At 33.0% G+C, this 24,407-nt stretch overlaps 4 protein-coding genes across 7 annotated transcripts; 3 read left to right on the forward strand and 1 right to left on the reverse strand.

Moving 5' to 3' along the window:
- The first annotated feature begins 1,053 nt into the window (after positions 1–1,053).
- LOC111909574 (receptor-like protein 1) lies at positions 1,054–4,891 on the forward strand. Its single transcript, XM_042898626.2, is given in 3 exon segments — positions 1,054–3,122; positions 3,214–3,530; positions 3,532–4,891. Coding segments are annotated over 3 exon segments (1,077 nt in total). The 5' UTR covers positions 1,054–3,101; the 3' UTR covers positions 4,271–4,891.
- Positions 4,892–5,121: 230 nt separating this feature from the next.
- LOC128125839 (FBD-associated F-box protein At4g10400-like) lies at positions 5,122–8,244 on the forward strand. 4 transcript variants are annotated; one of them, XM_042898625.2, is made up of 4 exons: positions 5,122–5,428; positions 5,909–6,829; positions 7,558–7,692; positions 7,790–7,997. In XM_042898625.2, exons 2-4 carry the CDS (start codon positions 5,966–5,968, stop codon positions 7,853–7,855), a joined length of 1,065 nt encoding a protein of 354 aa, XP_042754559.1. In that variant the 5' UTR covers positions 5,122–5,428; positions 5,909–5,965; the 3' UTR covers positions 7,856–7,997. The 4 variants fall into 4 exon arrangements, with proteins under 4 accessions (XP_042754559.1, XP_042754556.1, XP_042754558.1 ...); XM_042898622.2 differs by having other exon boundaries at positions 5,129–5,428; positions 5,957–6,829; positions 7,786–8,244; XM_042898624.2 differs by having other exon boundaries at positions 5,135–5,428; positions 6,060–6,829; positions 7,786–8,244.
- A 1,224-nt stretch (positions 8,245–9,468) lies between these two features.
- LOC111908191 (F-box protein At4g09920) lies at positions 9,469–11,590 on the forward strand. The gene is made up of 4 exons (XM_023904159.3): positions 9,469–9,665; positions 9,962–10,839; positions 10,942–11,082; positions 11,159–11,590. Exons 2-4 carry the CDS (start codon positions 9,976–9,978, stop codon positions 11,435–11,437), a joined length of 1,284 nt encoding a protein of 427 aa, XP_023759927.1. The 5' UTR covers positions 9,469–9,665; positions 9,962–9,975; the 3' UTR covers positions 11,438–11,590.
- Positions 11,591–13,832: 2,242 nt separating this feature from the next.
- On the reverse strand, positions 13,833–16,121 carry LOC111908446 (vacuolar protein sorting-associated protein 60.2). Its single transcript, XM_023904301.3, has 7 exons — positions 15,843–16,121; positions 15,136–15,287; positions 14,948–15,041; positions 14,503–14,574; positions 14,304–14,415; positions 14,084–14,235; positions 13,833–13,991 (listed from the first exon to the last, which is right to left on the reverse strand). The coding sequence occupies exons 1-7, from the start codon at positions 15,909–15,911 to the stop codon at positions 13,938–13,940; spliced, it is 705 nt and encodes a 234-aa protein (XP_023760069.1). The 5' UTR covers positions 15,912–16,121; the 3' UTR covers positions 13,833–13,937.
- Between the last annotated feature and the right edge of the window lie 8,286 nt (positions 16,122–24,407).

A 24,407-nucleotide genomic window follows, 5' to 3' on the forward strand; every position in this document is an offset into this window, starting at 1 on the left:
TCAGTAAGGTAGCTAGATACGTAAGGATCTGGTGGTGATGGTTTAGGAATTTGGTGACCAAATGTGTCGGACTGAAAGGGGAAGTGTTGTTCGTTGAAATGAACATGTCGGACAATGTAAATTCGTCCGGTGGTGATATCTAGACACCGATAGCCATGATGTGATGGAGTATAGCCGAGGAAAACACAGGCTATGGACCGTAAATCCATCTTGTGCTTGTTATAGGGTCTAATATGAGGAAAACATTGTAAGCCAAAGACCCGTAAGAATGAATAGTTAGGTTTCTGTGTGAACAGGTATTCAAAGGGAGATTTGTTAGCAAGGTTCCGTGAGGGCATCCGATTAATGAGATAAACAGTGGTGTCATAAGCAAAGTGCCAATACTTACGCGGAACCCCGGATTGTGAAAGAAGTGTGAGGCCGGTTTCGACCACATGCCGGTGGCGGCGTTCAACAACGCCGTTCTGTTCACTTGTGTGGGGGCATGAAAGTCGGTGAATAATCCCAAGAGAGGTGAGAAATTGTGATAGATTTCGAAATTCCCCACCCCAGTCGGTTTGGACAGATTTAATTTTGGTACTAAATTGACGTTCGATCATGATGGTAAACTGTTTAAAAACGCCTAACACATCCAACTTCTGTTTCAACGGAAAGAACCACATATATTTAGAGTAATCATCAACACACAATAATAAATAGTGATGACCATGAATAGAAGGGATAGGGGCGGGGCCCCATACATCACACACAATTAAATCCAAAAAATGATTACTCTTAAAATTTAAGGAAGACAAATGTAATTTAGACGATTTGCCAATATGACAAGAATTACAAAAAGAAACAGAATTTTTATTGCAAACTGGAAGACTAAATCTAGAGAGCATAGTATTTAAAAGCTGGGAGTGCGGATGTCCAAGTCTTTGGTGCCAAATGTCTGGAGAAACACGAACAACTGTAAAAGCAACTTTCGGAAGACTGCAAAATTGTGGGAGACGCATAGAATAGAGTCCGTTGTTACTTGGACCCGTGAGGAGGGTGGTGCGTGTGAGCTTGTCCTTAACAGCAAAAAAAGAGGAGTGAAATTCAAAGAAAACATGATTATCTTGACAGAAACGTTGAACAGAAAGAAGATTTTTTTTTTATTTCTGGAACATGAAGAATATTTGGGAGAGAGAAGGTTTTAGAGGGTGAGTGAAAACTAGTGGAACCGACATGAAGGATAGGTAAGCCCTTACCATTGCCAACGTGGAGGAAATCATCACCGTAGTAAGGTTCATGGTGATCGAAGGTCGAAGTGTCTTGTGTGACATGGCTGTTTGACCCAGTATCAGGAACCCAAGTGTGCATTTGTTGAGATCTGAAGTCTGCGAAATTGGCAGATGGTTGCTGAGGTGGTCGTTTCATGGTAGCGGGATCACGGTTACGGCATTGGGAGGGTACATGACCAATGCCACACCTATTGCAGGTTCCGTAAATAGTGTTCTAATTGGTTGCCCAGTTGAACTGTTGGTTTCTGTTTCCCCCTGTTTGCTGATTGGACGAGCCTCGTCCACGACTGCGGCCACGTCCGCGAGAATTCTGGGAACGAGATGAGTAGAATGCCTGAGCAGGTTGGTTAACCGGTTGTAGTTGTAAACCAAGTTGAGATGCCAGCTGTTGTAGAGCTTGAATTGTATCAGCTTGAGGAGCAGATGTAGTAGAGGGTAGTCGATTGGTGGTAGCAGTAAAAGCTTGAATAGGAGAGATGGCAGGTGCAGATTTCCGAATCATATAGTCATGATCTGATAAGAGGCCCTGTAGCTCGACAAAGGTGATGGGATGTTCTTAGGCGAGAAGGTTAGACTTAAGGCCATTGTATTCATCGTAGAGACCGGAAACAACAAACATAACGAGGTCCTTTTCTTTGACCGGTTCTCCAATGTTTGCGAGGGCTTCGGCGTATTCTTTGGCTCTGGAAAGAAAGGTAGAGATAGATTCTTCGGGTTGCATCTCTATCTTGAGTAGTTGTGACTTGAGGGTGTATTCCCTAGAGATCGATTGAGGAGCATATGCACGTGCGAGGGAGAGCCATATATCTCTGGAGGTATCGCCTTGAACATGTGGGAAGGAGGCTTCGGAGATTGTAGAGATGATCAACATGCGAACGTGTGCATCATTCAAGATCCAGATAGCATAATCTGGATTCTGTTGAGTTTTGGGTTGTGCTTCGGTGGATACACCTGGTAGTGTTTGAGATGGACATGGAAGAGAGCCATCAACGTATTGGAAAAAATTGTTTGTGATAAGAAACGGCTGGATCATTGTTTTCCAGAAACCGTAATTTGTTGGAGATAGGGTGAAAGCAAATTTGTGTGAGTTGTGCGAGTGTTTTTCTGCTGTTGTGAAGGCTTGAATTGCCATGGTGAGCTAACGAAAAAGCCAGGAGAAAAAAAAATGTTGTTGCAGAGGGTAGGGCCGGCTAGCTCTAATACCAAGTTAACTTGGGTAAATTGTGTATTGTGTATTATACGGGTAAAGATACAAAGGAATATAAATAGAATTCATATTTACAGTTAGCCTCCTCTAACTATTCAAGTAATCTAATATAGACTAAACTACTTTGTCTAATACTAAGTGTCCTCCCATCCCTCAAGATTCTTGATCTTGCATCTTCTAAGTCATTGGGAGGTTCCTTTCCCATCCAAGGCATGTTTATCTTAAAAGATTCATCAATATAGAAATCAAATACATTAATTTCTATATTTTCTAATCGTTTTATTAAACCGATTAGTACGTTTCTCTATCTAATTCAGAATTCCTTCATTTGTCTGATTTGGAAGTCCTTCTCTTGAGAGGTAATGGTTTCAATGGAACTATACCAATCAAAGGTAACATTCTTTCATTGTTACACATAATTAACAACATTATTATTGGTGTAAGAACTCAACCAAAGATTAAAGATTACATATATGTAACCCACTCTTGTTGTCATCCAGCTTTTGCATCTTTCCACCATCTGGAGGTCTTAGATTTGAGTCACAACAGTTTTGTTGGAAGCATCCCATCAACAATACAAACATTAGCTTCCCTAAGAGCTGTCTCATTCGGTTACAATAATCTTAATGGCTCATTACCTTATCATGGTAAGTTATCTTAAGCATGCACTTTTGAGTGTTGCAACTTACCTTTTGAATTTCATGGCTTAGACATAACTTTTTTTTTCTCCTTTAACAGGGTTTTGTGAGTTTTAAAAACCTCCGTGAGTTGGATCTTAGTAACAACATGCTCCATGGAACTCTGCCTCAGTGTTTGAAAAATCTAACATCTCTTAACTTGTTGGATATTTCTTCAAATCGATTCACTGGAAAACTTGTGTCATCACTCATTGCTAATCTTACATCGCTTGAGTACATTGATTTTAGTCATAACATATTTGAAGGTTCTTTCTCCTTCAGCTTGTTCTCCAATCATTCAAAGCTTGAGGTAATTCGATTTTCAAGCGACAATGACAGATTTGAGGTGTAAACCGAAGAGCCTATAGGTTGGATTCCAACGTGTTATCCCTGGGTTTCTAATTCACCAACACAAGTTACACACAGTAGACTTGTCTCACAACTCCTTCGAGGGACACATCCCAAATTGGTTGATCAAAAATAATATGAATCTACAAGTTCTTAAGCTAAGGAGCAATTTGTTTGAGGGTATATCGCTGTATAGGAATGCGAAGATGAATTGGTTGGATATATCTGGAAATCATATGATAGGTACTATTCTCGACAACATACCAAAGTTCTTTCCCAACATTAAGTATTTAAATTTGTCCATGAATGCTTTAAGTGGTGTTATTCCATCCTCAAATGGTGAATTGAGTGAATTAGAGATGCTGGATTTATCTTGTAATGGGTTATCAGGAGAAGTACCAAAGGGATTGTTTACAGGTACTATGGATACATTAATACTATCAAAGAACAAATTGCATGGCCAGATACTCTCAGGAAACTTAAGCTGGGGTTACCTCCAATGGGTTTACTTAGACAACAATCATTTCACAGGGAAAATTGGAAATTACAACAAAGAAAGACCTGTATATCTGATTGTTCTAGATATTAGCAATAACTTTTTTACAGGTGTCATCTCTGAATGGATAAGCAACATGGATGAGTTGTCTGATATCTCACATAACGAAGACCACAAAACGAAGTTCAGTATACAACAAAAATGCTCTTTCTTAGCTACAAGGGTGGGATCCTTGATTACATGGCGGGATTTGAATTTTCATGTAACAAACTAACAGGTGAAATTCCAGAAGAACTGGGGTTGTTAACCCAACTTCGTGCTTTAAACCTGTCTCACAATCACCTCACTGGACCCATTCCAGTGAACTTATCAAATCTTGCGAAGATAGAGAGCTTGGACCTTTCTTCAAATGGTTTGACCGGAAAAGTTCCAATCGAATTGATTAAGCTGACTTCTCTATCTATTTTCAATCTTTCTCACAACAATCTCTCAGGTAGACTCCCTGAGATGAAAGCACAGTTTGGCACCTTTATGGAGGAAAGCTATGAAGGGAATCCTCTTCTTTGTGGACCACCACTTGAGAATAAATGCAGGGGCAATGCACAGGTGGTGACTAATCCATGGGATGAAGAAGACAATGAGAAATGGTATGGTATCGATATGACATGCTTTTATGCAAGTTCTTGTTCCACATGTTTCGTGTTATTATTGGGATTTGTTGCAATTCTTTACACCAATCCTCAGTGGCGTAGAAGGTGGCTAGATAGGGTTTAAGATTGTATGTTTATATGTTCTTACTTTGTTTATGATTCTGTAAGCGTACAAGGTTAAAATTGTCTGCTACACAGTTGATACATTAAAATAATATAAAATTTTGGATAAAGTATTGATAACAACCACAAACATAGAATCATAGATGGTGGTGTAATGCTTAAATAAGAAAAATTTATGAAAAGTATTAAGAAAGAAGGAACCATTAACAAATAAAACAATGCTTATACCTTCATGAACATTTTATTATTTATTATTATAAGTAGAAGAGTAAAATGATCATTGTTATAGTTCAACAGAGACATGTTTTCAGTAAAATACAATTTTCCAGTGATTCAGATCCTAGTCAATTCTATCAAGTTTGACTTGAAGCTATACTCAATAACGAAAATACTTTAGAAAAATTTGTAAAAACTAAAAAAATATTACTTTCCGAAAAGCAAAAAGAAACAAAAGCAACATCGGCCAGCCCATCACCTGTGTATGCTTCTATCTGTCCGTTTTTGAACTGTTTGAGCTTTGGAACTTCCACCGCAATCAACAATTGGATCCCTTCAACCTAACATCCAATTTCACATAAGCAATCCCAACACCTTATATTATTATTTCTAGATATACTTTCAAATCCTAAATTTCAATGTGAGAATTATCCATTAATCAGGTTTGCATCATCAAACCCTAGATTACGTTGAATTGGAGTTCATATTTTGATTGTCGGTTTGCTTTTAAACAGCTGAATTTTTTTACATTTTTAAATGAACTTGATATGGATTTTTTTGGATATGTTTTGAGTGAAAAAGATACTGCAGAACTTTATAACAAATATTTGGATCTTTGAAGTTACCTAAAAAGCCTATTCGAATTTTTCGTTAACAATTCTAATTCCTTTGTGAATTTTACTAGATATAGTTTTAGATCCTAACCTTTAATCTCATCTAAGTTTATCTATTTTTTTTTACTTCCATTCTATCATCTTTCACCTATATGCACTTTCACATTTTTTCCCCTGACATTGATATGGATTTTGGCCTCTTTTAATGGAAAAAAGCTCTGTAAGAAAGAAGAATTGTGGATTGTTGGATTTATGGTGAAATGTGTACTTTGAAAAACGCTAATTTTGTTCTAAATTGTTACAAGGTAGGTCTTGAGACTTGAGAGGATTCTGAAGTTGGTGTGTTTAAATTATTAGGTGAAGAAAATGAGTTCCATAAGTGAAAATGTAGATAGGCTTACTTGCTTGCCTGAAGAGATTACTTCACATATACTCTCTCTAATTCCTATAAGATTGGCAGTGCAAACAAGCATTCTATCAAAAAGATGGAGGTACACTTGGATGTTGCTCAAGAAGCTCGACTTCAATGATTATCCACTTGTATTTGATAGAGATTCCTTATCAAAATTTGTGGATAATGTATTCGAGCTTTGCAAAACATCCCACATCGAAGTATTCCGGTTACACTTTACTTACATTTGGGTTCGAAAATCAAGCGTGTCAAAGTGGATTAATGAAGCCATTAGGTTAAACATTCGAGAGCTTGACATACAAGTCTTGCTGCTTGAGTTGCCTCTAAGGTTGTTCACGTGCAAGACCCTCACAAAATTAAGATTAGTTGAGAGTTGTTTTGAGACAGGTGTTTTGAACTTTCCATCTCCAGTCATACTTCCTAGTGTGAAAACCCTTGACATAAGTGTTAGAAGCAAACCTTGTGTCAATGCATTTAAACTCATCCATGGTTGCCCAATACTTGAAAGTTTATCTCTGCAAGTAGCATGGCGTAATGATGAAGAAGAATATAATTTCAATATTCCTAGTTTGAAGCGATTGGAACTAAGAACACTGAAATGTATATCAGTTATCAACAAAGTTGTTCTCAATGTCCCTAATCTTGAATACTTCCTTGTTGGTGGGGTCTTGTGTTCTCTATTTGTGATGAAAGATTTGTCAAATTTAGTTGAGGCAAGCGTTTCTTTTTTTGATGTAAGATTTAATCATCTGGAGGCTGAGCTTCTAAACGGAATGAGTGGAGCTAAGTCACTTTCATGGTCCACATCAACAGTTGATGTAAGTTTCTTTCAAAAACTTCAACGTATTACTCTCTTCTTTCGTCACACCTTTTAATTAGGGTTAAAGTCGAATAATTGTAACCAAGTCCCTTGAATTACCTAACTTTGTTTCAATTTAGTCACTTTTACCGGTTTTTGTGCTGACTTGGGCATTAGCAGTTGATCACAAAATTTGGCTCAACCGGTAAAAATTACCAACTTGGAACAAAGTTAAATAGTTCAAAGGGCATAGGATGTATTAAACTTTTAGTGACCTTGTTAATCAAATGGTTGTTTCTTTTTGACTTAATAGGCTTAACGGGTTAAAGCACTTATTTTGAAAACTATACATGGTTGTTTCTTTTTTACTTAATTTGGACATAATTAATTAATGAGTTATGCGAAAAAAAATTGGCTTAATGTATTAATACAACAATCCTTTACATATTTTCACGTATTATTTTTTTCTCCAAACTCCTCTTAGGTTAAACTTGATGAATATTGTGTAAGTTGTTTACTGAAATGTAATGGCAAAATGATAATTTGGTCTCATTCATACCATTTATTCGGTCTAAAAATGAAAAAAAAAAATTATGCACGCAACATTTTATCCACACATACATCATTAATCTTTCAACCACTTTACTCGTACATTACTTGATAACATAAAAGAAAAAAATAACAACTCTCCGTACACTTGAAAGGATTCTTGTTTTCATCCATTGAGCACCATGTCTTTTGTTGAAGGTACCATTGAATTCACATCTGCCTAAGTTTCCCAATTTGAAACACATGGAGTTGAAGGGTTCATGTTCTCGATGGTTGTCAATGTTTCATGTGCTTGAAAACTCTTCTGAGTTGGAACATTTATGTATTGATGAGGTAATCGCATTGTTTCCAACTCTATCATGTTTTATTCTATGCTTCCAAACTTCTTTTCCCACCTATAACATAACATTTGGTTCTTCTCAATAGCCAGAAGAATCATGTTGGATTGAGCCGCAACCAATTCCCACTTGTATGCTTTCAAAACTTACAACCTTGAAATTTAAAAAATGCAAGGGTCGGAAATGGGATTTACAATTCCTAGAATATATTTTGGGGAATTCTGAGGTTTTGAAGACACTAACAATCATCACTTCTGTAAGCTTGACCCCGAAAAAAGAAATGTGGTTGTGTGCACAGTTGTTAAAGTTTCCAAGGGCTTCAAGGTCTTGCGAGATTCATTTTGTTGGGAATTGGTCTCATTATACATGTAACTAGTTTTTTTGTCCTAAGAAGAATGTATGTATGTATATATGTATTATGCAATGACTTATATTGTGTATGTTTCATTTTGCATGGGAGATAAGTTATGCAATGACATTCAAGTGTATATATACATTTTGTGATAGTTACAAGATATCTATGGAAATGTTCAGCATGTTATTTCAATTTTACATTATTAGAAAGGATTTCTGATTGATAGTTAAACTTTAAACTATGTGTTGGTTGACATTTTAGGAGTTCGATGGATTGTTCTTTAAAATTTCAAAAAGTAAATTATAATTCTAGATTCAAGTATTGCTGATTTCTTCATTTTTTGTCTCAAAAAGTTTTCTAATTACAAGTTTATTTATTATTTGAGGGTATTGTAATTGGTTTTTTGTATGTTCAAAGTGAATGGTCATTTTATTTGGAATAGAAACTAAACTTGATTGAAACCAAAATGCAATGATAGATAATGAAGCTAAAATATGAGATATATAGATCTAAAAGCTTTTGACTACCTAATGGAATAAAGATAGAACAACCAGAAAAGAAATCTAAATGATTATCCCCCTGCCCTGATCAGAAGGTTTCTCTAAAAGCGGATGCCTCCAAATTACTAACCTAGGGATTGGGTGCAAAACAGTATATACATATATATATATATATATATATATATATATATATATATATATATATATATATATATATATATATATATATATATATATATATATATAGTACAAGAGGTGTAATATGCGGTTGGATAAATGATGTCTCATTATAACCTATAAAATTGTAATTATGAATAGAAACGTAAAACATAGAATGAATAAAGAAACTCTAGTTAAATGTTTATCTCATGGACTAGGATTAAAGCCATAAACTATAACATAGTTTGTGGCACATATTCTATTCTGTAATACTCCTTACAAACACAATGACTAAAATCAAAGTTATTAATCTAAGTAATTGCTACCAATAGGCAAAATAAACTAAAAAATGATTACAAAAATAGATAATAACTTGAAATGGTAACGAGCTTTCAATTTTATTCATATTTAGTAGCTGAGGTTTTTTTGTACTTGATTTACCTTTAAATTATTTGAAATTGTTTACATTTTACCTTTATGACCGGTTGTAATCGGTTATAAGGATAAATTGTTAATAATTTCAAATAATTCAAGGATAAATTATCAAGCACGAAAAAAAATTCAATAACTAAATATAAATAAAATTGAAAGTTCGTTACGTCATTATCCCACACATAAATTATATAAATTATAAGACGCTCTTAGTTTGACTAGAAGCTATGATCAATAATTAAAAGTCTCTAATTAAAATACTTAAAAGAAATAAAAAATTACTTAAAAAATATATAAAGTTAAGGCAACTTTTTCTTTTTATGAAATAACCTTTGTTTGCTTCTTTCTGTCCGTTTTTGAATCAGGCCTGTTTGAGCTTTGGAACTTCCAAACAATCATTGGATTCCTAAGCTAATTACTTCCGATTTCACGTAAAAGATCCCAACTCCTTACATCAATATTTCCAGATATACTTTCAAATCCTAATTTTTCAGTTGCAGATGAACATCATCCATTAATCAGGTTTGCATCATCCAACTTAACCCTACTTTACGTTAATCGAAGTGTCGGTTTGCTATTAAACAGCTGAATTTTCTACATCTTTAAATAAAATAGATTTTCTTGAGTGGATAAGATATGCGCTACTATATAATAACAAATATTTGGATCCTAATTAAAAGACCTTTATGACAGCCATGTGGATTGATGGATTTGCTGTGAAATCTGTATCTGGAAAGTGCTAAATTTGATATAAATGTAACAAAATAGGTCTTGAGAGGATTCTGAACTCTGAAGTTTTTGTGTGTTTGAATTATTAGGTGGTTTGAAGAAGATGAGTTCCATAAGTGAAAATGTAGATAGGCTTACTTGCTTGCCTGAAGAGATTATTTCACATATACTCTCTCTCATTCCTATAAGATTAGCAGTGCAAACAAGCATTTTATCAAAAAGATGGAGGTACACTTGGATGTTGCTCAAGAAGCTTGCCTTCAATGATTATCCCTACATACTTGATAGAGATCCCTTATCAAAATTTGTAGACTCGGTATTGGAGCTTTACAAAACATCCCACATTGAAGTATTCCGCTTACACTTTTCTGACAATTGGGTTCGAAAGTCAAACGTGTCAAAGTGGATTAATGAAGCAGTTAGGTTAAATGTTCGTGAGATTGACATACAAGTCAAGCTTCTTGAGTTGCCTCTAAAATTGTTCACTTGCAAGACACTCACAAAATTAAGATTAATTGTGAATTGTAATGATCCAGATGTTTTTAACGTTTCATCTCCGGTCATACTTCCTTGTCTGAAAACCCTTGAAATCAGTGTTAATGGCAAACCTTGTACCAATGCATTTATACTCATCAATGGCTCCCCGATACTTGAAAGTTTATTTTTAGAAGTAGCATGGCGCGATGATGAAGAAGAATACAATTTCAATATTCCTACTTTGAAGCGATTGGAACTAAGAACACGCAAATGCTTATCAGTTATCAACAAAGTTGTTTTGAATGTCCCTAATCTTGAATACTTCCTTGTTGGTGGGGTCTTGTGTTCACTATTTGTGATGAAAGATTTGTCAAATCTAGTTGAGGCAACTTTTTCTTTTTATGAAATAAGATTTAGTCATTTGATGAGTGAGCTTTTAAAAGGAATAAGTGAAGCCAAATCACTTTCATGGTCCACTTCAAATATCGATGTAAGTCATGCCATGTTCAACTTTTGATTTTTTTTTGTTATGATCCTTACACTTCAAAGAATTGTCGTTTTCATGCATTCAACACCATGTCTTTTGTTGAAGCTACCAATTCCATTGAATTCGCCTCTGCCCAAGTTTCTCAATTTGAAGCGATTGGAGTTGAAGGGTTCATGTTCACGATGGTTGTCAATGTTTCATGTTCTTGAAAACTCTTGTGAGTTGGAGCATTTATGTATTGATGAGGTAATTGCGTTGTTTCTAACCTTTGATCACATGTTTTATTCTATGATTTAACATAACATTTGGTTCTTCTCAATAGCCTGAAGAATTTTGTTGGATTGAGCCTCAACAAATTCCCACTTGTATGCTTTCAAATCTTACAACCTTGAACTTTAAAAGATGCAATGGGCGCAAGTGGGATTTACAATTCCTAGAATACATGTTGGGGAATTCGGAGGTTTTGAAGACACTAACAATAATCACTTCTGAAACCTTGTCCCCCAAAAAAGAAATGTGGTTGTGTGCACAGTTGTTGAAGTTTCCAAGGGCTTCAAGGTCTTGTGAGATCCATTTTGTTGGGAATTCGGCTTATAACTAGTTTTTTTTTTTTCCAAGAATAATATCTATGTATTATCAAGGACTTATATTGTGTTTCATTTTGCATGTAAGATAAGTTATGCAATGACATACATATATACACACACAAACACACGTTTTGTGAACAAAACGTGTTGTGTTGTCAGATTTATCTACTTTTAACATAGACAAAAATCTAATACTTTATTTTGAACAAGAGGACAAGTTGAAAAACAATTTAGCCAAATGTTTCTTGTTGTAACACCTCATTCCCAATCTGTTTCACCCTATGTATTTTGTCACATCTAGTTGCTTTAATTAATGGGAAAACCGCAATAAAGTCCCTATATATTGGCTTCATAATCGATTTAGTCCATATATTTATTTTTTATTCAATTAAGTCCCAAATACCAGTAATCGTATTCAATTTAACCCTTTGACCCGGTCAACAGGTCATCCAACTTTCAAAAATAACATTTTTTGCCCAGATTTCAAAATTTATTACAAATTTGGTCCAAAATTTACACTTTTGGCCCAGATTTTAAATTTTGTTACAAATTTGGTCAAAACTTTACCCTTTTTGCCCAAATTTTAGAATTTATTATGAATTAATCCTAACTTTAGGTTTTTTTTTACAACTTTTTGTTTTCTCATAATATTGTTTCTAATACATTTTTTCTTTATAAAATCATATTTATACAAAAAAAAAAAAACGTATTTTCACATAAAAATCTTATATTTTCTATATAAAAACTTTTTTGTATATGAAATATCTATTTATAAAAATATATATTTATTAAGTATATAAATATATATACAAATCCGTTTTATAAAAAAATGTATACAAAAACGTATTTTACAAAAAAAATGTATACAAACACCTATCACCTTTATATATATATATATATATATATATATATATATATATATATATATATATATATATATATATATATATATATATATATATATATATAGGGTTAGGTTATTTTGTTTTCACTATCTGCCTGTATGATTGATTCTGGACCAATCATTTTAGTTATTTTAATAAAGTAATTAATGCATATTACATGTTGAAGATATAATGGGTATTAATTACATCTTCAGCATTTAATATGCATTAATTAGTTTCTTAAAATAACTAAAATGATTGGTCCAGAATCAATAATACAGGCACAATAGATAGTGAAAACATTTGAACCTAACTCTCTCTCTCTCTATATATATATATATATATATATATATATATATATATATATATATATATATATATATGCACACAAATAAGTGTATATCTATTTTTTTTTTTATAAAATCGTGTTTGTTTGTATTTTTTTATAAAAATGTGTTTGACTAATTTTTTATATAATACATGTTTGTATATATTTTATATAAACGTGTTTAAATAATTTTTTATATAATACGTGTTTGTATATATTTTATAAAATCATGTTTGTATACATTTTATAAAATGTATACAAACACGTATTATACAAATAATTATTCAAACAAGTTTTTTTATAAAAAAAATGTAAACAAACACGATTTTATAAAAAAAATATAGATAAAATAAGTGTTTGTATATATATTTTTTTGTAAAATACGTTTTTGTATACATTTTTTCTTATAAAAACGGATTTGTATATATTTATATACTTAATAAATATTTATTTTTATAACTAGATATTTCATATACAAAAACTTTTTAAAATTCTTTTTATATAGAAAATATAAGATTTTTAAGTGAAAATACGTTTTTTTTTTTGTATAAATATAATTTTATAAAGAAAAAGCTTATTAAAAACAATTCTTTGAGAAAAAAAAGTTGTAAAAAAACTAAAGTTAGGATGAATTCATAATAACATTTTAACATTTGGGCAAAAAATGTATAGTTTGGACAAAATTTGTAACAAAATTTAAAATCTGGGCCAAAAGTGTAAAATTTGGATCAATTTTGTAATAAATTTTGAAATCTAGGCCAAAAATGTAATTTTAGAAAGTTGGATGACCTGTTGACCGGGTCAAAGGGTTAAATTGAATACGATTACCGGTATTTGAGACTTAATTGAATAAAAAAAATTTATCGGGACTAAATTGATTATGAGGCCAATATGTAGGGACTTTATTGCAGTTTTCCCTTAATTAATTTTAGGCCGGTCAAATAGTTGAATCGGCTTATATGTGTAGTTTTAAGGGGTGTTTGGCTTAGCTTTTCATAGCCAAAAGTCCTTTTTGGAAAAGAAAAAAAAGCAAAAGATGTTTGGCAAACTAGTTTTAAAAATCACTTTTGAAGTTTTTACACAAGGAAAAAGGAACTTTTTGGAAAAGTCAAGAAATCCTGCCTTTTTGTAACTTTTTCAAAAAGGACTTTTGGGGTTTGAAAAGCTAAGCCAAACACCCCTATGGGATCTAATAGGTAAAAAAATTCAAAACTTAAATCAACCAAAAAGAATACAAACAATAGTTTAAAAGTCATGCAAATACATCAAGTAATCATCATGATCGTTTTTGCACCATATCATCTAACCACGTAAAGATGCACGTGGGACTTGAGGCAAACCAAATTCATCCTCGGCCTATAAAACATTAGATAAAATGACATAAACGCCCTTAATTTGCGTACTTAAAAAAACATCGGGAAAAAAAATTAAAGTCTTGGAATACTAACCTTAACAATGCGGGATGGTATTGCATGCCCAGAGGGAGCTGAAGGCAAGTTGAGCTCTTCATTAAAATCGGATTCATTGTCAGGTTGAAGATATGAAGGCACACCTTCGCCAGCTGTTTCCAACCCCATGTCTTCCTCCAAAGCATCAAGTTCTGAATTGCAAAGCAGTCAAGTCAACAGTAGACAGTAGACAGTTAACAGTGATAATAATTAGACTTACCACCCATGAGATCTTCTTCGTCAATGTCGTCAGGCACACTGTAGCTTCTACCAAGAGACTCGTGTATTTCATTGCTAACATCCATCAACTCCATCATGTCATCTTGCAAGTTCTTTAAAAGAATAAACCATTTAGACATATATTATCTAATTCTAATTCTAATAAATAAGATAATTTAAAAACAGTATAGTATACTAACATCAATGTCCTGTATCTTTACAGTCTTCATCATTCCTTTCAACTCTTTGTTTGCTGATTTCAGAGCCGACATCTGGAAATTACAAACCAATCAGTATAAACATGAATATTTTATTCAAAAACAAAATATGTAGTCTTTTAAGGCATATGTTTATGTTTCACAATTCACACACATATGATATGATATGACATATTCAGGAAAAATCGTTTCCTAGAATAATCAATCCACTACCTCATGGAGGTAGGCAGCAACTTCCAACCAGAGGACAGAAAAAGCTCCACCCTGCATGCTTTGAACTATTTCCAACACGGCGCTAACAACAAAAGTAATTTAATACTATCGCACACAGATAATCGTTTATATTTATTTATCCATTGTAAAATTAAAATCAAACAAAAAGCCAAGTGTATGAACAACAATTAATTTAAAATTTTGTGGAACATACTGTTTGTTGAGCATCTTTGATACCCTCGGAAGCAAATGCGACTTGATCTAGATTAAAAGTTTGGTTGTATAGCATGTCACGTTGTCCTTCATACCTAACAAAAGTTAATAAAATTATAAGTGAGTTATTTATATTACTATTATTATATATGTTGATGTTCATCATGTTATATGAAGTGTGACACCTACATTCGTTTTTGCTTAAGAATTCTCATTGCACGAGCTTTCACAGCTTCTTGAGCGGGACCCGGACGAGTTCTTTTGATCTGCTCTTTATATCGAGCGAGTTCACCATCAAGTCGTTTGATTTTCTCATCCACTGACTCACCTCTTTTATTGATCTAAATAAGCAATGAAAACATAATCAGGCTTCTATTTGTATATATATGTAGAAGTAGAACAAAAAATAGTATAGATCTAAAGGATATTCAAATATAAGATTAAGAGCTACATACAAATACACTTGATCTTAAAAATGTAATATTAACTTATCCAACTAACATATTCATATTTCATGCTCATGTTTGATCATGTTATGCCTTAGGTTATCTATGGAGGGATGCCTCAGAATGCCCTAACTCATGTATAAATGCAAATCCACAATAGTTTGAGAGCCTATAAAATTTTGGCTTAAGAAACAGATAGGCAAAGCCTCAATAGCTCAATTAAATCACAATGAACAGCATAATCAACAGGTTGTAGGAAGTAAACTCTCAAGCCTCTTTCAGTAATACCTTTGACAACCAAAATGAAGTATCAATCAACAATTGTAAACATAATCACAATACAGTACAAAAAAGCGAAAACGGATACACATGAAAATGATGGAATACGACTATAGAAACCAAATTAAACATGTCCGGCAAATACAATACATGGAATAAGAGAAACAATACCCGATCCGATGCTTCGTTGAGGGAAGGAGGAGGTTCTTTGTCTTTCTTAGCACCAAACACTCTCTTCATCTCGTTTACTTTCTAACTTCTAGCTTTTTTTGGGTTAGGGTTTACTCGCAATACAACCCTAATTTAACAGAAATGTAGAAGATCGGGAAAAATCGATGTATTTGAGATCTTCTTCTCCCAATTCTTCGTTTGCATGAACTATGGGAAAACAATTTGAATGAAAACCCAGACCGACAATTTATTCAAAAACAAGATTCCAATCGGTTTTGTCAAAAGAATTTGAAAAATCCCCAGTATTTTACTGTTTATAAAATTGGGCTAATTGCTATCTGCACCTTTCACTTTTTGTTTTTCTCTTTTCAACCCATTTTCCTTTTGTTTAGTATTTTTATATACAAGTATTTTGTTACTATCATACGAGTTTTACAAGATGGGAGAGAAATCCACGTTAGCATAGATCGTTAGCTATTCGATCGATGAGATCTCTAATAATAGTCATTTAGTTGTCTAAATTTATGAAAGGAAAAAACATCATAAATGGTCCCTGTGGTTTTCCAAAATCTGAAGTTTAGTCTCCGTGGTTTAGAAACATTATAGATGGTTCCTATGCTTTCAAAACTTTTGATGATTGGTCCTTATTGTTAACTCCGTTAAGTTTAATCTGTTAACTGAAGGGTGTTTTCGTCATTTCACTGCCATAGGGACTATTTATGATATTTTCAATTATTTAAAAAAAAGAAAATAAAATAAAATAATATGCAAAGTGGGTCTCTCTCTCTCTCTCATAAAGATTCTGAAATCTGCCATCGACGCCTTAAACTTCATTGTCTCACTCAATTCCTCAAATGTCACCACCAAATTCCAAAGCCTCGCCACAAATTCAATGAACAACGAAGTAAACATCACCAAATAAGGCACACTTGCACTCTTATACGTATCCCCGTCATCTTGTATCACCATTCTTTCTGGTTTAAATGAGAATTCACGAGTCAACGATTTGTGAAAACCATTTGTACCCGCGAATGGCATATTTGTAGCTCCAGGACTCTTCGATGTTCCCAAATCGATTCGGGCTTCGCTGAACGAATGGTACGCGTGGTATTTGTATGCGTCGTCGTCGTCAGTTTTTGAGATGTCTTGTATGTCATGAAATTCGATTGGGGGTTTTCCGATTTGCCAATTGTTTCCATCGATGAGAAGGTAGGATTTCCGATCGACTTTCGTTTGTAGGTCTTTCTCTTTGCTTCTGGTTTTCAAATGTGATCGAGAAATCAAAGTTATGGGATGTGGTTGAAGAGCAACCAAAGCTCTTGCACTTCCTTCAATGGTGATTTAAACGAAGAAACTGCAATTCTCTTCCTCCATTTCAACTTTTGGGTATTTACTCAACTTAACTCCATTTTTCTCAATTTGATTTCTGTGTTTTTTTTTTTTTTTTTGGATTTTTGACTATTCGAGCTAACTTTAAGCACAAACAACAATTAATCAGTAACTATCTATGGTTTTTTATTGTTACTCTTGCTTGATTTGAAGCCACTTACTTTGATTTTGGGGAAGAAAGGTTTATTGCATTTGCAATCGATTGATTCTGGTTTGACCTGGAAGGCTGGAATGAGATTATGTGTTGACTGGATCATTGAATTTGATTTTGTTCTTCAGTAATAGTTTTAAAGTTCATTTAATTCTTGATTTTGTTATAATGTATAGCTTAAAGTAGCGTTTGTAAAAGGGTTAATGATGGATTTAAAATTGTACGCAGCTTCACCATAACGAAGATTATGATCAGACGATGAAGATGAACATGATAGAGAGATGTTTAAGTTTGTATGTACGAGAGAGAGGGACCTCCTTTGCAAATTATTTCATTTTTTTTTAAGTGAAAACATCATAAATGGTCCTTGTGGTAGTGAAATGACGAAAATGCCCTTCAGTTAACTGACTAAACTTAACGGAGTTAGCAATAAGGACCAATCGTTAAAAGTTTTTAAAACACAAGGACCATCTATGATGTTTTTAAACCACGAGGACTAAACTTCAGATTTTGGAAAACTACAAGGACCATTTATGATGTTTTTTCTTTATGAAGTCATGTTCGCCCGAAGGTTTATTATGTTAGTTAAAAGGTAAATTATAAAAAGGTCATTATATTATTATAAAATTTTGATTTTGATACCGAATATTTTTTTTTTTCAATTATGTCACTATATTTATATTTTTATTGTAATATCAACCAAATAACCAGTTCTTCATGTTCTCCCGATTATCACTTTTTCCAAATTACAATAAAATCACTATATTATCACAAAATTTCAATTTGAACACCGAGTTTTTTTTCTCAATTATGTCACTATATTTATAATTTTGGTGCAATATCAACTAAATGACCGGTTTGCATCGAACCCAATTTTACATGTCTACTTCTCTGCTTTTCCTCTTCTCGTCAGAGTACTTCTTCACAAATGACGTTCAAAGGTCGGTCTAATGGTTCAAACTCACTTACAAGTCAGTGAAAAGGGCATAGTCACCCTTTCAAGAGATGTTATTGTGGTTTAGAAGTCCAATTTGTACAACAAATAAATGAAGACCCATAAAAGGCCGATTTAGTGGTTTATACTCAATAAACATCTCCTGTATCGACTTTGTAGGGGTCTTTATTTACTTGTTGTACAAATCGAGCTTCTAAACCACAATGACATTTCCTGAAAAGGTAAGTACACTCTTTCACTGACTTTTAAGTGAGTTTAAACCACTAGATTGATCTTCAAACGCCATTTGTGAAGAAATACTTCGAGGAGAATTAAACATCAAACATTATAATAAAAAAGTATCACCTAAAAGGGTGAGTACACCATCTTCGATAACCTTTAAGTGGGTTTGAACCACTGGATCGACCTAAAAATATACATATACATGATACATTAATAGATACACATATACATGATACATATATAAATATACATTCTATCATACATATGTATGTTTGTTAGGTTGCTAGCATACATATATAATCTATATTTATATACTAGATTATATATGTATTTATGTATCATGTATATGCATATCCATTAATGTATCATGTATCATGTATATGTATATTTATGCTAGAATGTATATTGCATATGTATACTGCAAATGCTTAAATTACCAAGTCAAAGTAAAAGGGTCTTGTTGGAATTAACTTTTTATCTGCATGGATGTAATATAAAAGGAAAAAATGGTTTTTTTTTTCAAAAAAGTGGCCAAAGTACAAGGATTTCTTGAAATTAGCTTATTCTTTTTCCAGAAACCGGTTACCCAACAAAAATCATCAAATTAACAAGTTAAAGTTTCTTCCATGTTTTAATAGAAGAGAAAAAACAAAATACATTTTTCCTAAAAAGTAATCTAAATCCAAGGGTTTTTCAGACACCATTTTTGAAGAAATACTCTGACGAGAAGAGGAGAAGAAAAGAAATAGATATGTGAAATTGGGTTCGATGCAAATCCTATATTTGAAACTCAATCCTACCATATAATATGTGATTTGGCTTCCACATCACAATATTGTCATGTAATTTATTTGGTAACGTATTAGATTGATGGTAACCGGTCAGTTGGTTGACATTGCGACAAAACTGTAAATGTAATGACATAATTGAGCAAAAACAAAACACAGTGTCAAAGTCAAATTTTTGGTGAACTTAGTGACTTTATTACAATTCGGGAAAAGTGTTACTGGAAGAACCAGTTATTTGATTGATATTGCAACAAAATTGTATATATAGTGACATAATCGAGGAAAATAACATTGGTGTCAAAATCAAATTTTTGTGGTAATATAGTGACTTTCTTACGGTTTACCCTTAGTTTAACAAGAAACATACTTGTTTTAGATTGAAACCCAGTCTTAATTTGTGTATTTACATGATAATGTGCATTGGTATAGAATTAGTCATTCCCTCTCAAACTTTTTGTCATGCAAATGTATATAGTTTTTTCTCTTTTTTTTTCCATGTTTTTCAACTTACTTTACAAAGAACTCATTATTCTAAACCATCACAACTATAACATTTTCTTTCTTAAAAAATATTAAAATATTTAAAACATATAATTAATTAAATAAAATAAAACTGAAAATACATTTTGGATATCTAAAAATTAATAAAAATATATTTTTATGCATATAGGTTAATAAAATACATTTTTCATACATAAAAATATACATTAAATCATTGTCTTTTAGGGTCTACTTGAATTTGTAAGAGCTATATTGTCTCATGTTGAGCACAGACAATGTGCTAGTCACATTTATGCCTATTTTAAGAAGTATTTCACAGGGTTGGAGTACAAGAAGTTGTTTTTGGGTGCATCTATAAGCTGTGTGGAATGTGACTTCAAGAGGTATATGAAAATCATTAATAGTTTAAGCGCTTTTTCATATGAGTATTTAATGTCAAAACAACTAAAAACATGATGTAAAACCATTTTTTAGACCAGGTTATGCTTGTAAAGCAGTTGAGTATGGGATCTCAGAGTGTTTCAACTCAATCATCTTGGATGCTAGGAAAAAACCTCTGATCACCATGCTTAAAGTGATAATGTTTTATATCATGAACATGTTTGCTCACATGAATGAGGAAAGTCAAAGATGGAATTCTAATGTTTGTCCGATAGTGTTGAGGAAAATAATTCTCTTTGGAAAGAATATGAGGTATATTTCTAATTTTATGTATTCTAACATTTATCTTAATCATAAAAATGATTTTTACTAACTGTATAAACAATTGTAGGTTTTGGTTGATAATTCATAGTCAAGGAAATATACTAATAAAACCAACCAAACATTACACCATTTAGTACAACTACAAATACCATTCAAACACCATTTAGTACAACTACAAATACCATTCAAACACCATTTAGTACTTACACATACCATTTTATGTAATGTACTTATAAAACCAACCAAACATTACAAAGACCATTCAAACACCATTTAGTACTTATAAAACCAACCAAACATTCCGAATATCATTTAAAAATCATATGTAACCATTTTATACAATGTAATTTTCAAACCATCCAAACATTACAAATATTATCCAAATGGGGATTTTAAGTACGAAAACATACCTACAACCATTTAAACACTACTAAACAACCATTGTCATAACAACAACTACTAAACAACTAGGTGCCAGTAAATCTTGTACACTACTAAAACAAGCATGAATAATATAACTACAAACAAAACAACAACCATTTGTATCAATGTCATCATCTATCTCTATAAACCCATTTGACTCTTTCATATCTTGTTCATCGTCAACCTAGTTGAAAACCCACAGCCTCCTTCTACCTACATAATATAAGCTTATTGCAACCCCAATTACATTAGAAAAAAGAAAGAAAGAAAAACTTAGGATGATGAAATAATTAGGGAACCCCCAAAATTTCTTTCTTAGGGTGTGTATGTGAAACATAGACATGACATACATCACCATATCCGCATTTCGATTCGTACTTCTTCTTGCATTGTGAAATCCCATTCGAGCTTGATTTTGCAGAGGATGTTGGCATTTTGCGTGGGAGAAAAATGTCGATTCTTGTTGAAATTGTTATAAATGGGTTAGGTTTACGATGACTACCATGTAGGAGTCTACGTGGGATCAGCTTGTCAAGTGTGACATCCCCAATTTCACGGTTAGAAAAGACCGATTTATTTATGCTTATTTTGATATCAGAGTATCTTTAAAAGAATAATATTGTGGAATTTGTTCCCAAAAACATAATAATGATATTATCTAAACATTTCCAAAGAAACATATTTTATTTATATTAAAAACCTTGGAATGTCATTGTCGATATAGTACATAAGCATAAACGAAATAATACATGTGTTACACTAGTTTATCTAAACTACTGGCCTATAGGCATCCATAAATCTCTCATCATATCATCACACATGTGCTCTTGTGCCACTACCTATAATATAAAAAACTGAGTGGGTCAGGCATGAGGGGCCTGGTGAACACGTCGGGTTTTCAACCCATAATAATTAAATCTTTATTTATTATTATCAAATCATCAACCCGATTACCCCTTCCCACTATCCTCACTCTCTATCCTTAACATCTAATTTCAATGGACCTATCATAAGGACCATCTTCGGGATAGACAATAATGCTTAGGGAAGTCCATAACAATATATGCTAGTAAGGAAACCATTGGGGGGGGGGGGGGGGGATGGAGTACACCTGGTGAACACTAAGTTCAAAAACACATACAGGTTGCGAGCCTGGTAGCGTTCCACTAGACTGTCTAAAATAGTTCGTGGTCGTTATCTATACTCCGCTAGACAACTGGATCATCTTTAAAGTCAAGGCCTCTAATCATTTATATCATCTTTCATCTCACATCATCTATATCATCTTTCATCTCTCATCATCTATATCACCTTTCATCTCTCATCATCTATGTCATCTTATATTTACCCATCTTTACCCAACATATTTATAGGTAAAAAAAATACATATACAGTTTAAAATCGAGTAAAACATATATAAACCATTCATCTAGCATAGATATCAAGAACACATATAATATGCACATATAGCATGTAATTATCTTATATACTTTATTCTATGTGTAAGATGAAAGTAATTATGCACTCACATGATAAAATGGGTGACTGGTGATCTGAGCATAGTTTCGTCTAACACGTCAGATATTCCTTGACGTGACCTAAGTATAATTACTACAAAGTTTTAGTCTAATGATCCTAGAGACTAAGAATAGTCTAGATCCTCACTAATCTCAATGCCTACATCAAGATCTATCAAGTAAGGATCAACTAGGCAGGACAGTTGGGAGACATGATCATTTCGGCATAATAGTTTTTCTAAAATCCAACAACCAAGCCAGCAAGACCATTTTAGATACATTTCCCGTAAGTAGATCAATCAGTATAACGACATGGAATTAATGAGAAGTCTTATTTATAGGTTCATAATGACGACTTATGACTATAAATATAAGTTCACAAAAAATACTAGAGTGTAGTTTAACTTACAGAGGTTCTTCCTGACATAATTTAGGAAATTGAACTGGCAGAGCTTCTACTTGCTAGCCACTATTTCCTCAGGGATCGTAGGGCTTTAATGAAGGCTAGAACTATGGTAAATGGGCTAAAACCAAGAGAATTTCGAGAGAGAGAGAGAGAGAGAGGAGGAGGAGGATGGGGAGTGAGGAAGCAAATGAGCAGGCAAAGTCTATTTATAGCGCAACTGCACGCCGTGCACACTTGAGACATTGCTCCTCCTATTTTTCTGTCACGTGTCACAAATATAGTGGTACATGCCCCACCTTCTAGAAGGTGTGCGCCATGCAACCCACATGCGCATGGCGCTTCTCGGAAAACTTCAGAAAATCGTATATTCTTCATACTAGCTCCGTTTTTAACGTTCTTTATATCCCCGGAAAGCTCTCGACGAGATCTACAACTTTCGTTTAGAATATGTCGGCTAATTTTGACTTCTATTTTTTAAATCTATATTTTTAACAGGCTTAGACTGTTAAAGTCCGTTAAAAATTCATAACTTCCTCATATGATATCCATTCTCGACTGTCTTTATATCGACATAACCATATGGACGAGATCTTCAACCCTCGTTTAGATTGTTTTTCCTAACGATCAACCGATTTCTACTTCGGTTTCTGAGCCGTATACTAATACGTTGAAAGTTCTAAAAACCCTAACTTCCTCTTACAAAGTCAGATTGGGGCGTTCTATAAAATACACTCTCGGTTTAATGACTACTACGACTTTCGTTTAGATTACTAAGACTAATAATTGTCCTAACTCTGATTTGCTATTTACGATATTGTAGCTACGCCGATTTGAACGTGAAACTTCAACAAGTCATAACCCATTCGTTATAAGTCCATTTTGAGAGCTCCTTATACCTCTGGAATCCTTATTATGGCTACTTCGTCTCACTCATAGGCTATTTATCCTGATCTTTTATCTATTTACATGTGAATTCTATTCCTAATTTATTACATGGCTATAAACACACAATGTGTGTGTGTGTGTATATATACATACATACATACATACAAATACCACGTAATAATCAAATAACTCTCTTTTATTAACCTCAAAAAATTACAATTATTAACCCTAACCACTTCATCATCTTTATTAATGTCTAATGGAAAACGCGGGCGTTACATCAAGTATTGCCAAATCAGGTGAAGGTTATTGGCAACAATGGTTATAACCTCATCAAGTATTGCCAAATCAGGTGAAGGTTATTGGCAACAATGGTTATAACCTGCAAAATGCGATATATATATATATGAACCCATCAAACAAAAGTTCAGACTTTATTAACCCCAAAAAAGGCCAAATGTAAAAATGACATTTTTTAAAAAAATTTAAAAGTTTTTATGTCATTTGTCCTATTGCTAAACAAAATTTTAACTTTAATTTGAATTTTAACTTAAAAGATAAAAAATTAAAAGTTTTTAAAAGCTCTAAAAAGATATGCGATGATTTTATTTATCAATAAGAAA

This window comes from Lactuca sativa, chromosome 9, assembly GCF_002870075.4.
Source record: "Lactuca sativa cultivar Salinas chromosome 9, Lsat_Salinas_v11, whole genome shotgun sequence".
In the NCBI taxonomy this organism is placed as follows: domain Eukaryota; kingdom Viridiplantae; phylum Streptophyta; class Magnoliopsida; order Asterales; family Asteraceae; genus Lactuca; species Lactuca sativa.

What these genes read in the sequence shown, in the direction of transcription:
- LOC128125839 (XM_042898622.2), top strand. Translation starts at nt 5,966, where the DNA reads ATGAGTTCCATAAGTGAAAATGTAGATAGGCTTACTTGCTTGCCTGAA. An exon ending in GGTCCACATCAACAGTTGAT is followed by an intron (nt 6,830 to 7,557) that starts GTAAGTTTCTTT and finishes CTTTTGTTGAAG; the next exon opens with GTACCATTGAATTCACATCT. An exon ending in AACATTTATGTATTGATGAG is followed by an intron (nt 7,693 to 7,785) that starts GTAATCGCATTG and finishes TCTTCTCAATAG; the next exon opens with CCAGAAGAATCATGTTGGAT.
- LOC111908191 (XM_023904159.3), top strand. Translation starts at nt 9,976, where the DNA reads ATGAGTTCCATAAGTGAAAATGTAGATAGGCTTACTTGCTTGCCTGAA. An exon ending in GGTCCACTTCAAATATCGAT is followed by an intron (nt 10,840 to 10,941) that starts GTAAGTCATGCC and finishes CTTTTGTTGAAG; the next exon opens with CTACCAATTCCATTGAATTC. An exon ending in AGCATTTATGTATTGATGAG is followed by an intron (nt 11,083 to 11,158) that starts GTAATTGCGTTG and finishes TCTTCTCAATAG; the next exon opens with CCTGAAGAATTTTGTTGGAT.
- LOC111908446 (XM_023904301.3), bottom strand. Translation starts at nt 15,911, where the DNA reads ATGAAGAGAGTGTTTGGTGCTAAGAAAGACAAAGAACCTCCTCCTTCC. An exon ending in ATTCTTAAGCAAAAACGAAT is followed by an intron (nt 15,042 to 15,135) that starts GTAGGTGTCACA and finishes AACTTTTGTTAG; the next exon opens with GTATGAAGGACAACGTGACA. An exon ending in TAAAGATACAGGACATTGAT is followed by an intron (nt 14,416 to 14,502) that starts GTTAGTATACTA and finishes ATTCTTTTAAAG; the next exon opens with AACTTGCAAGATGACATGAT.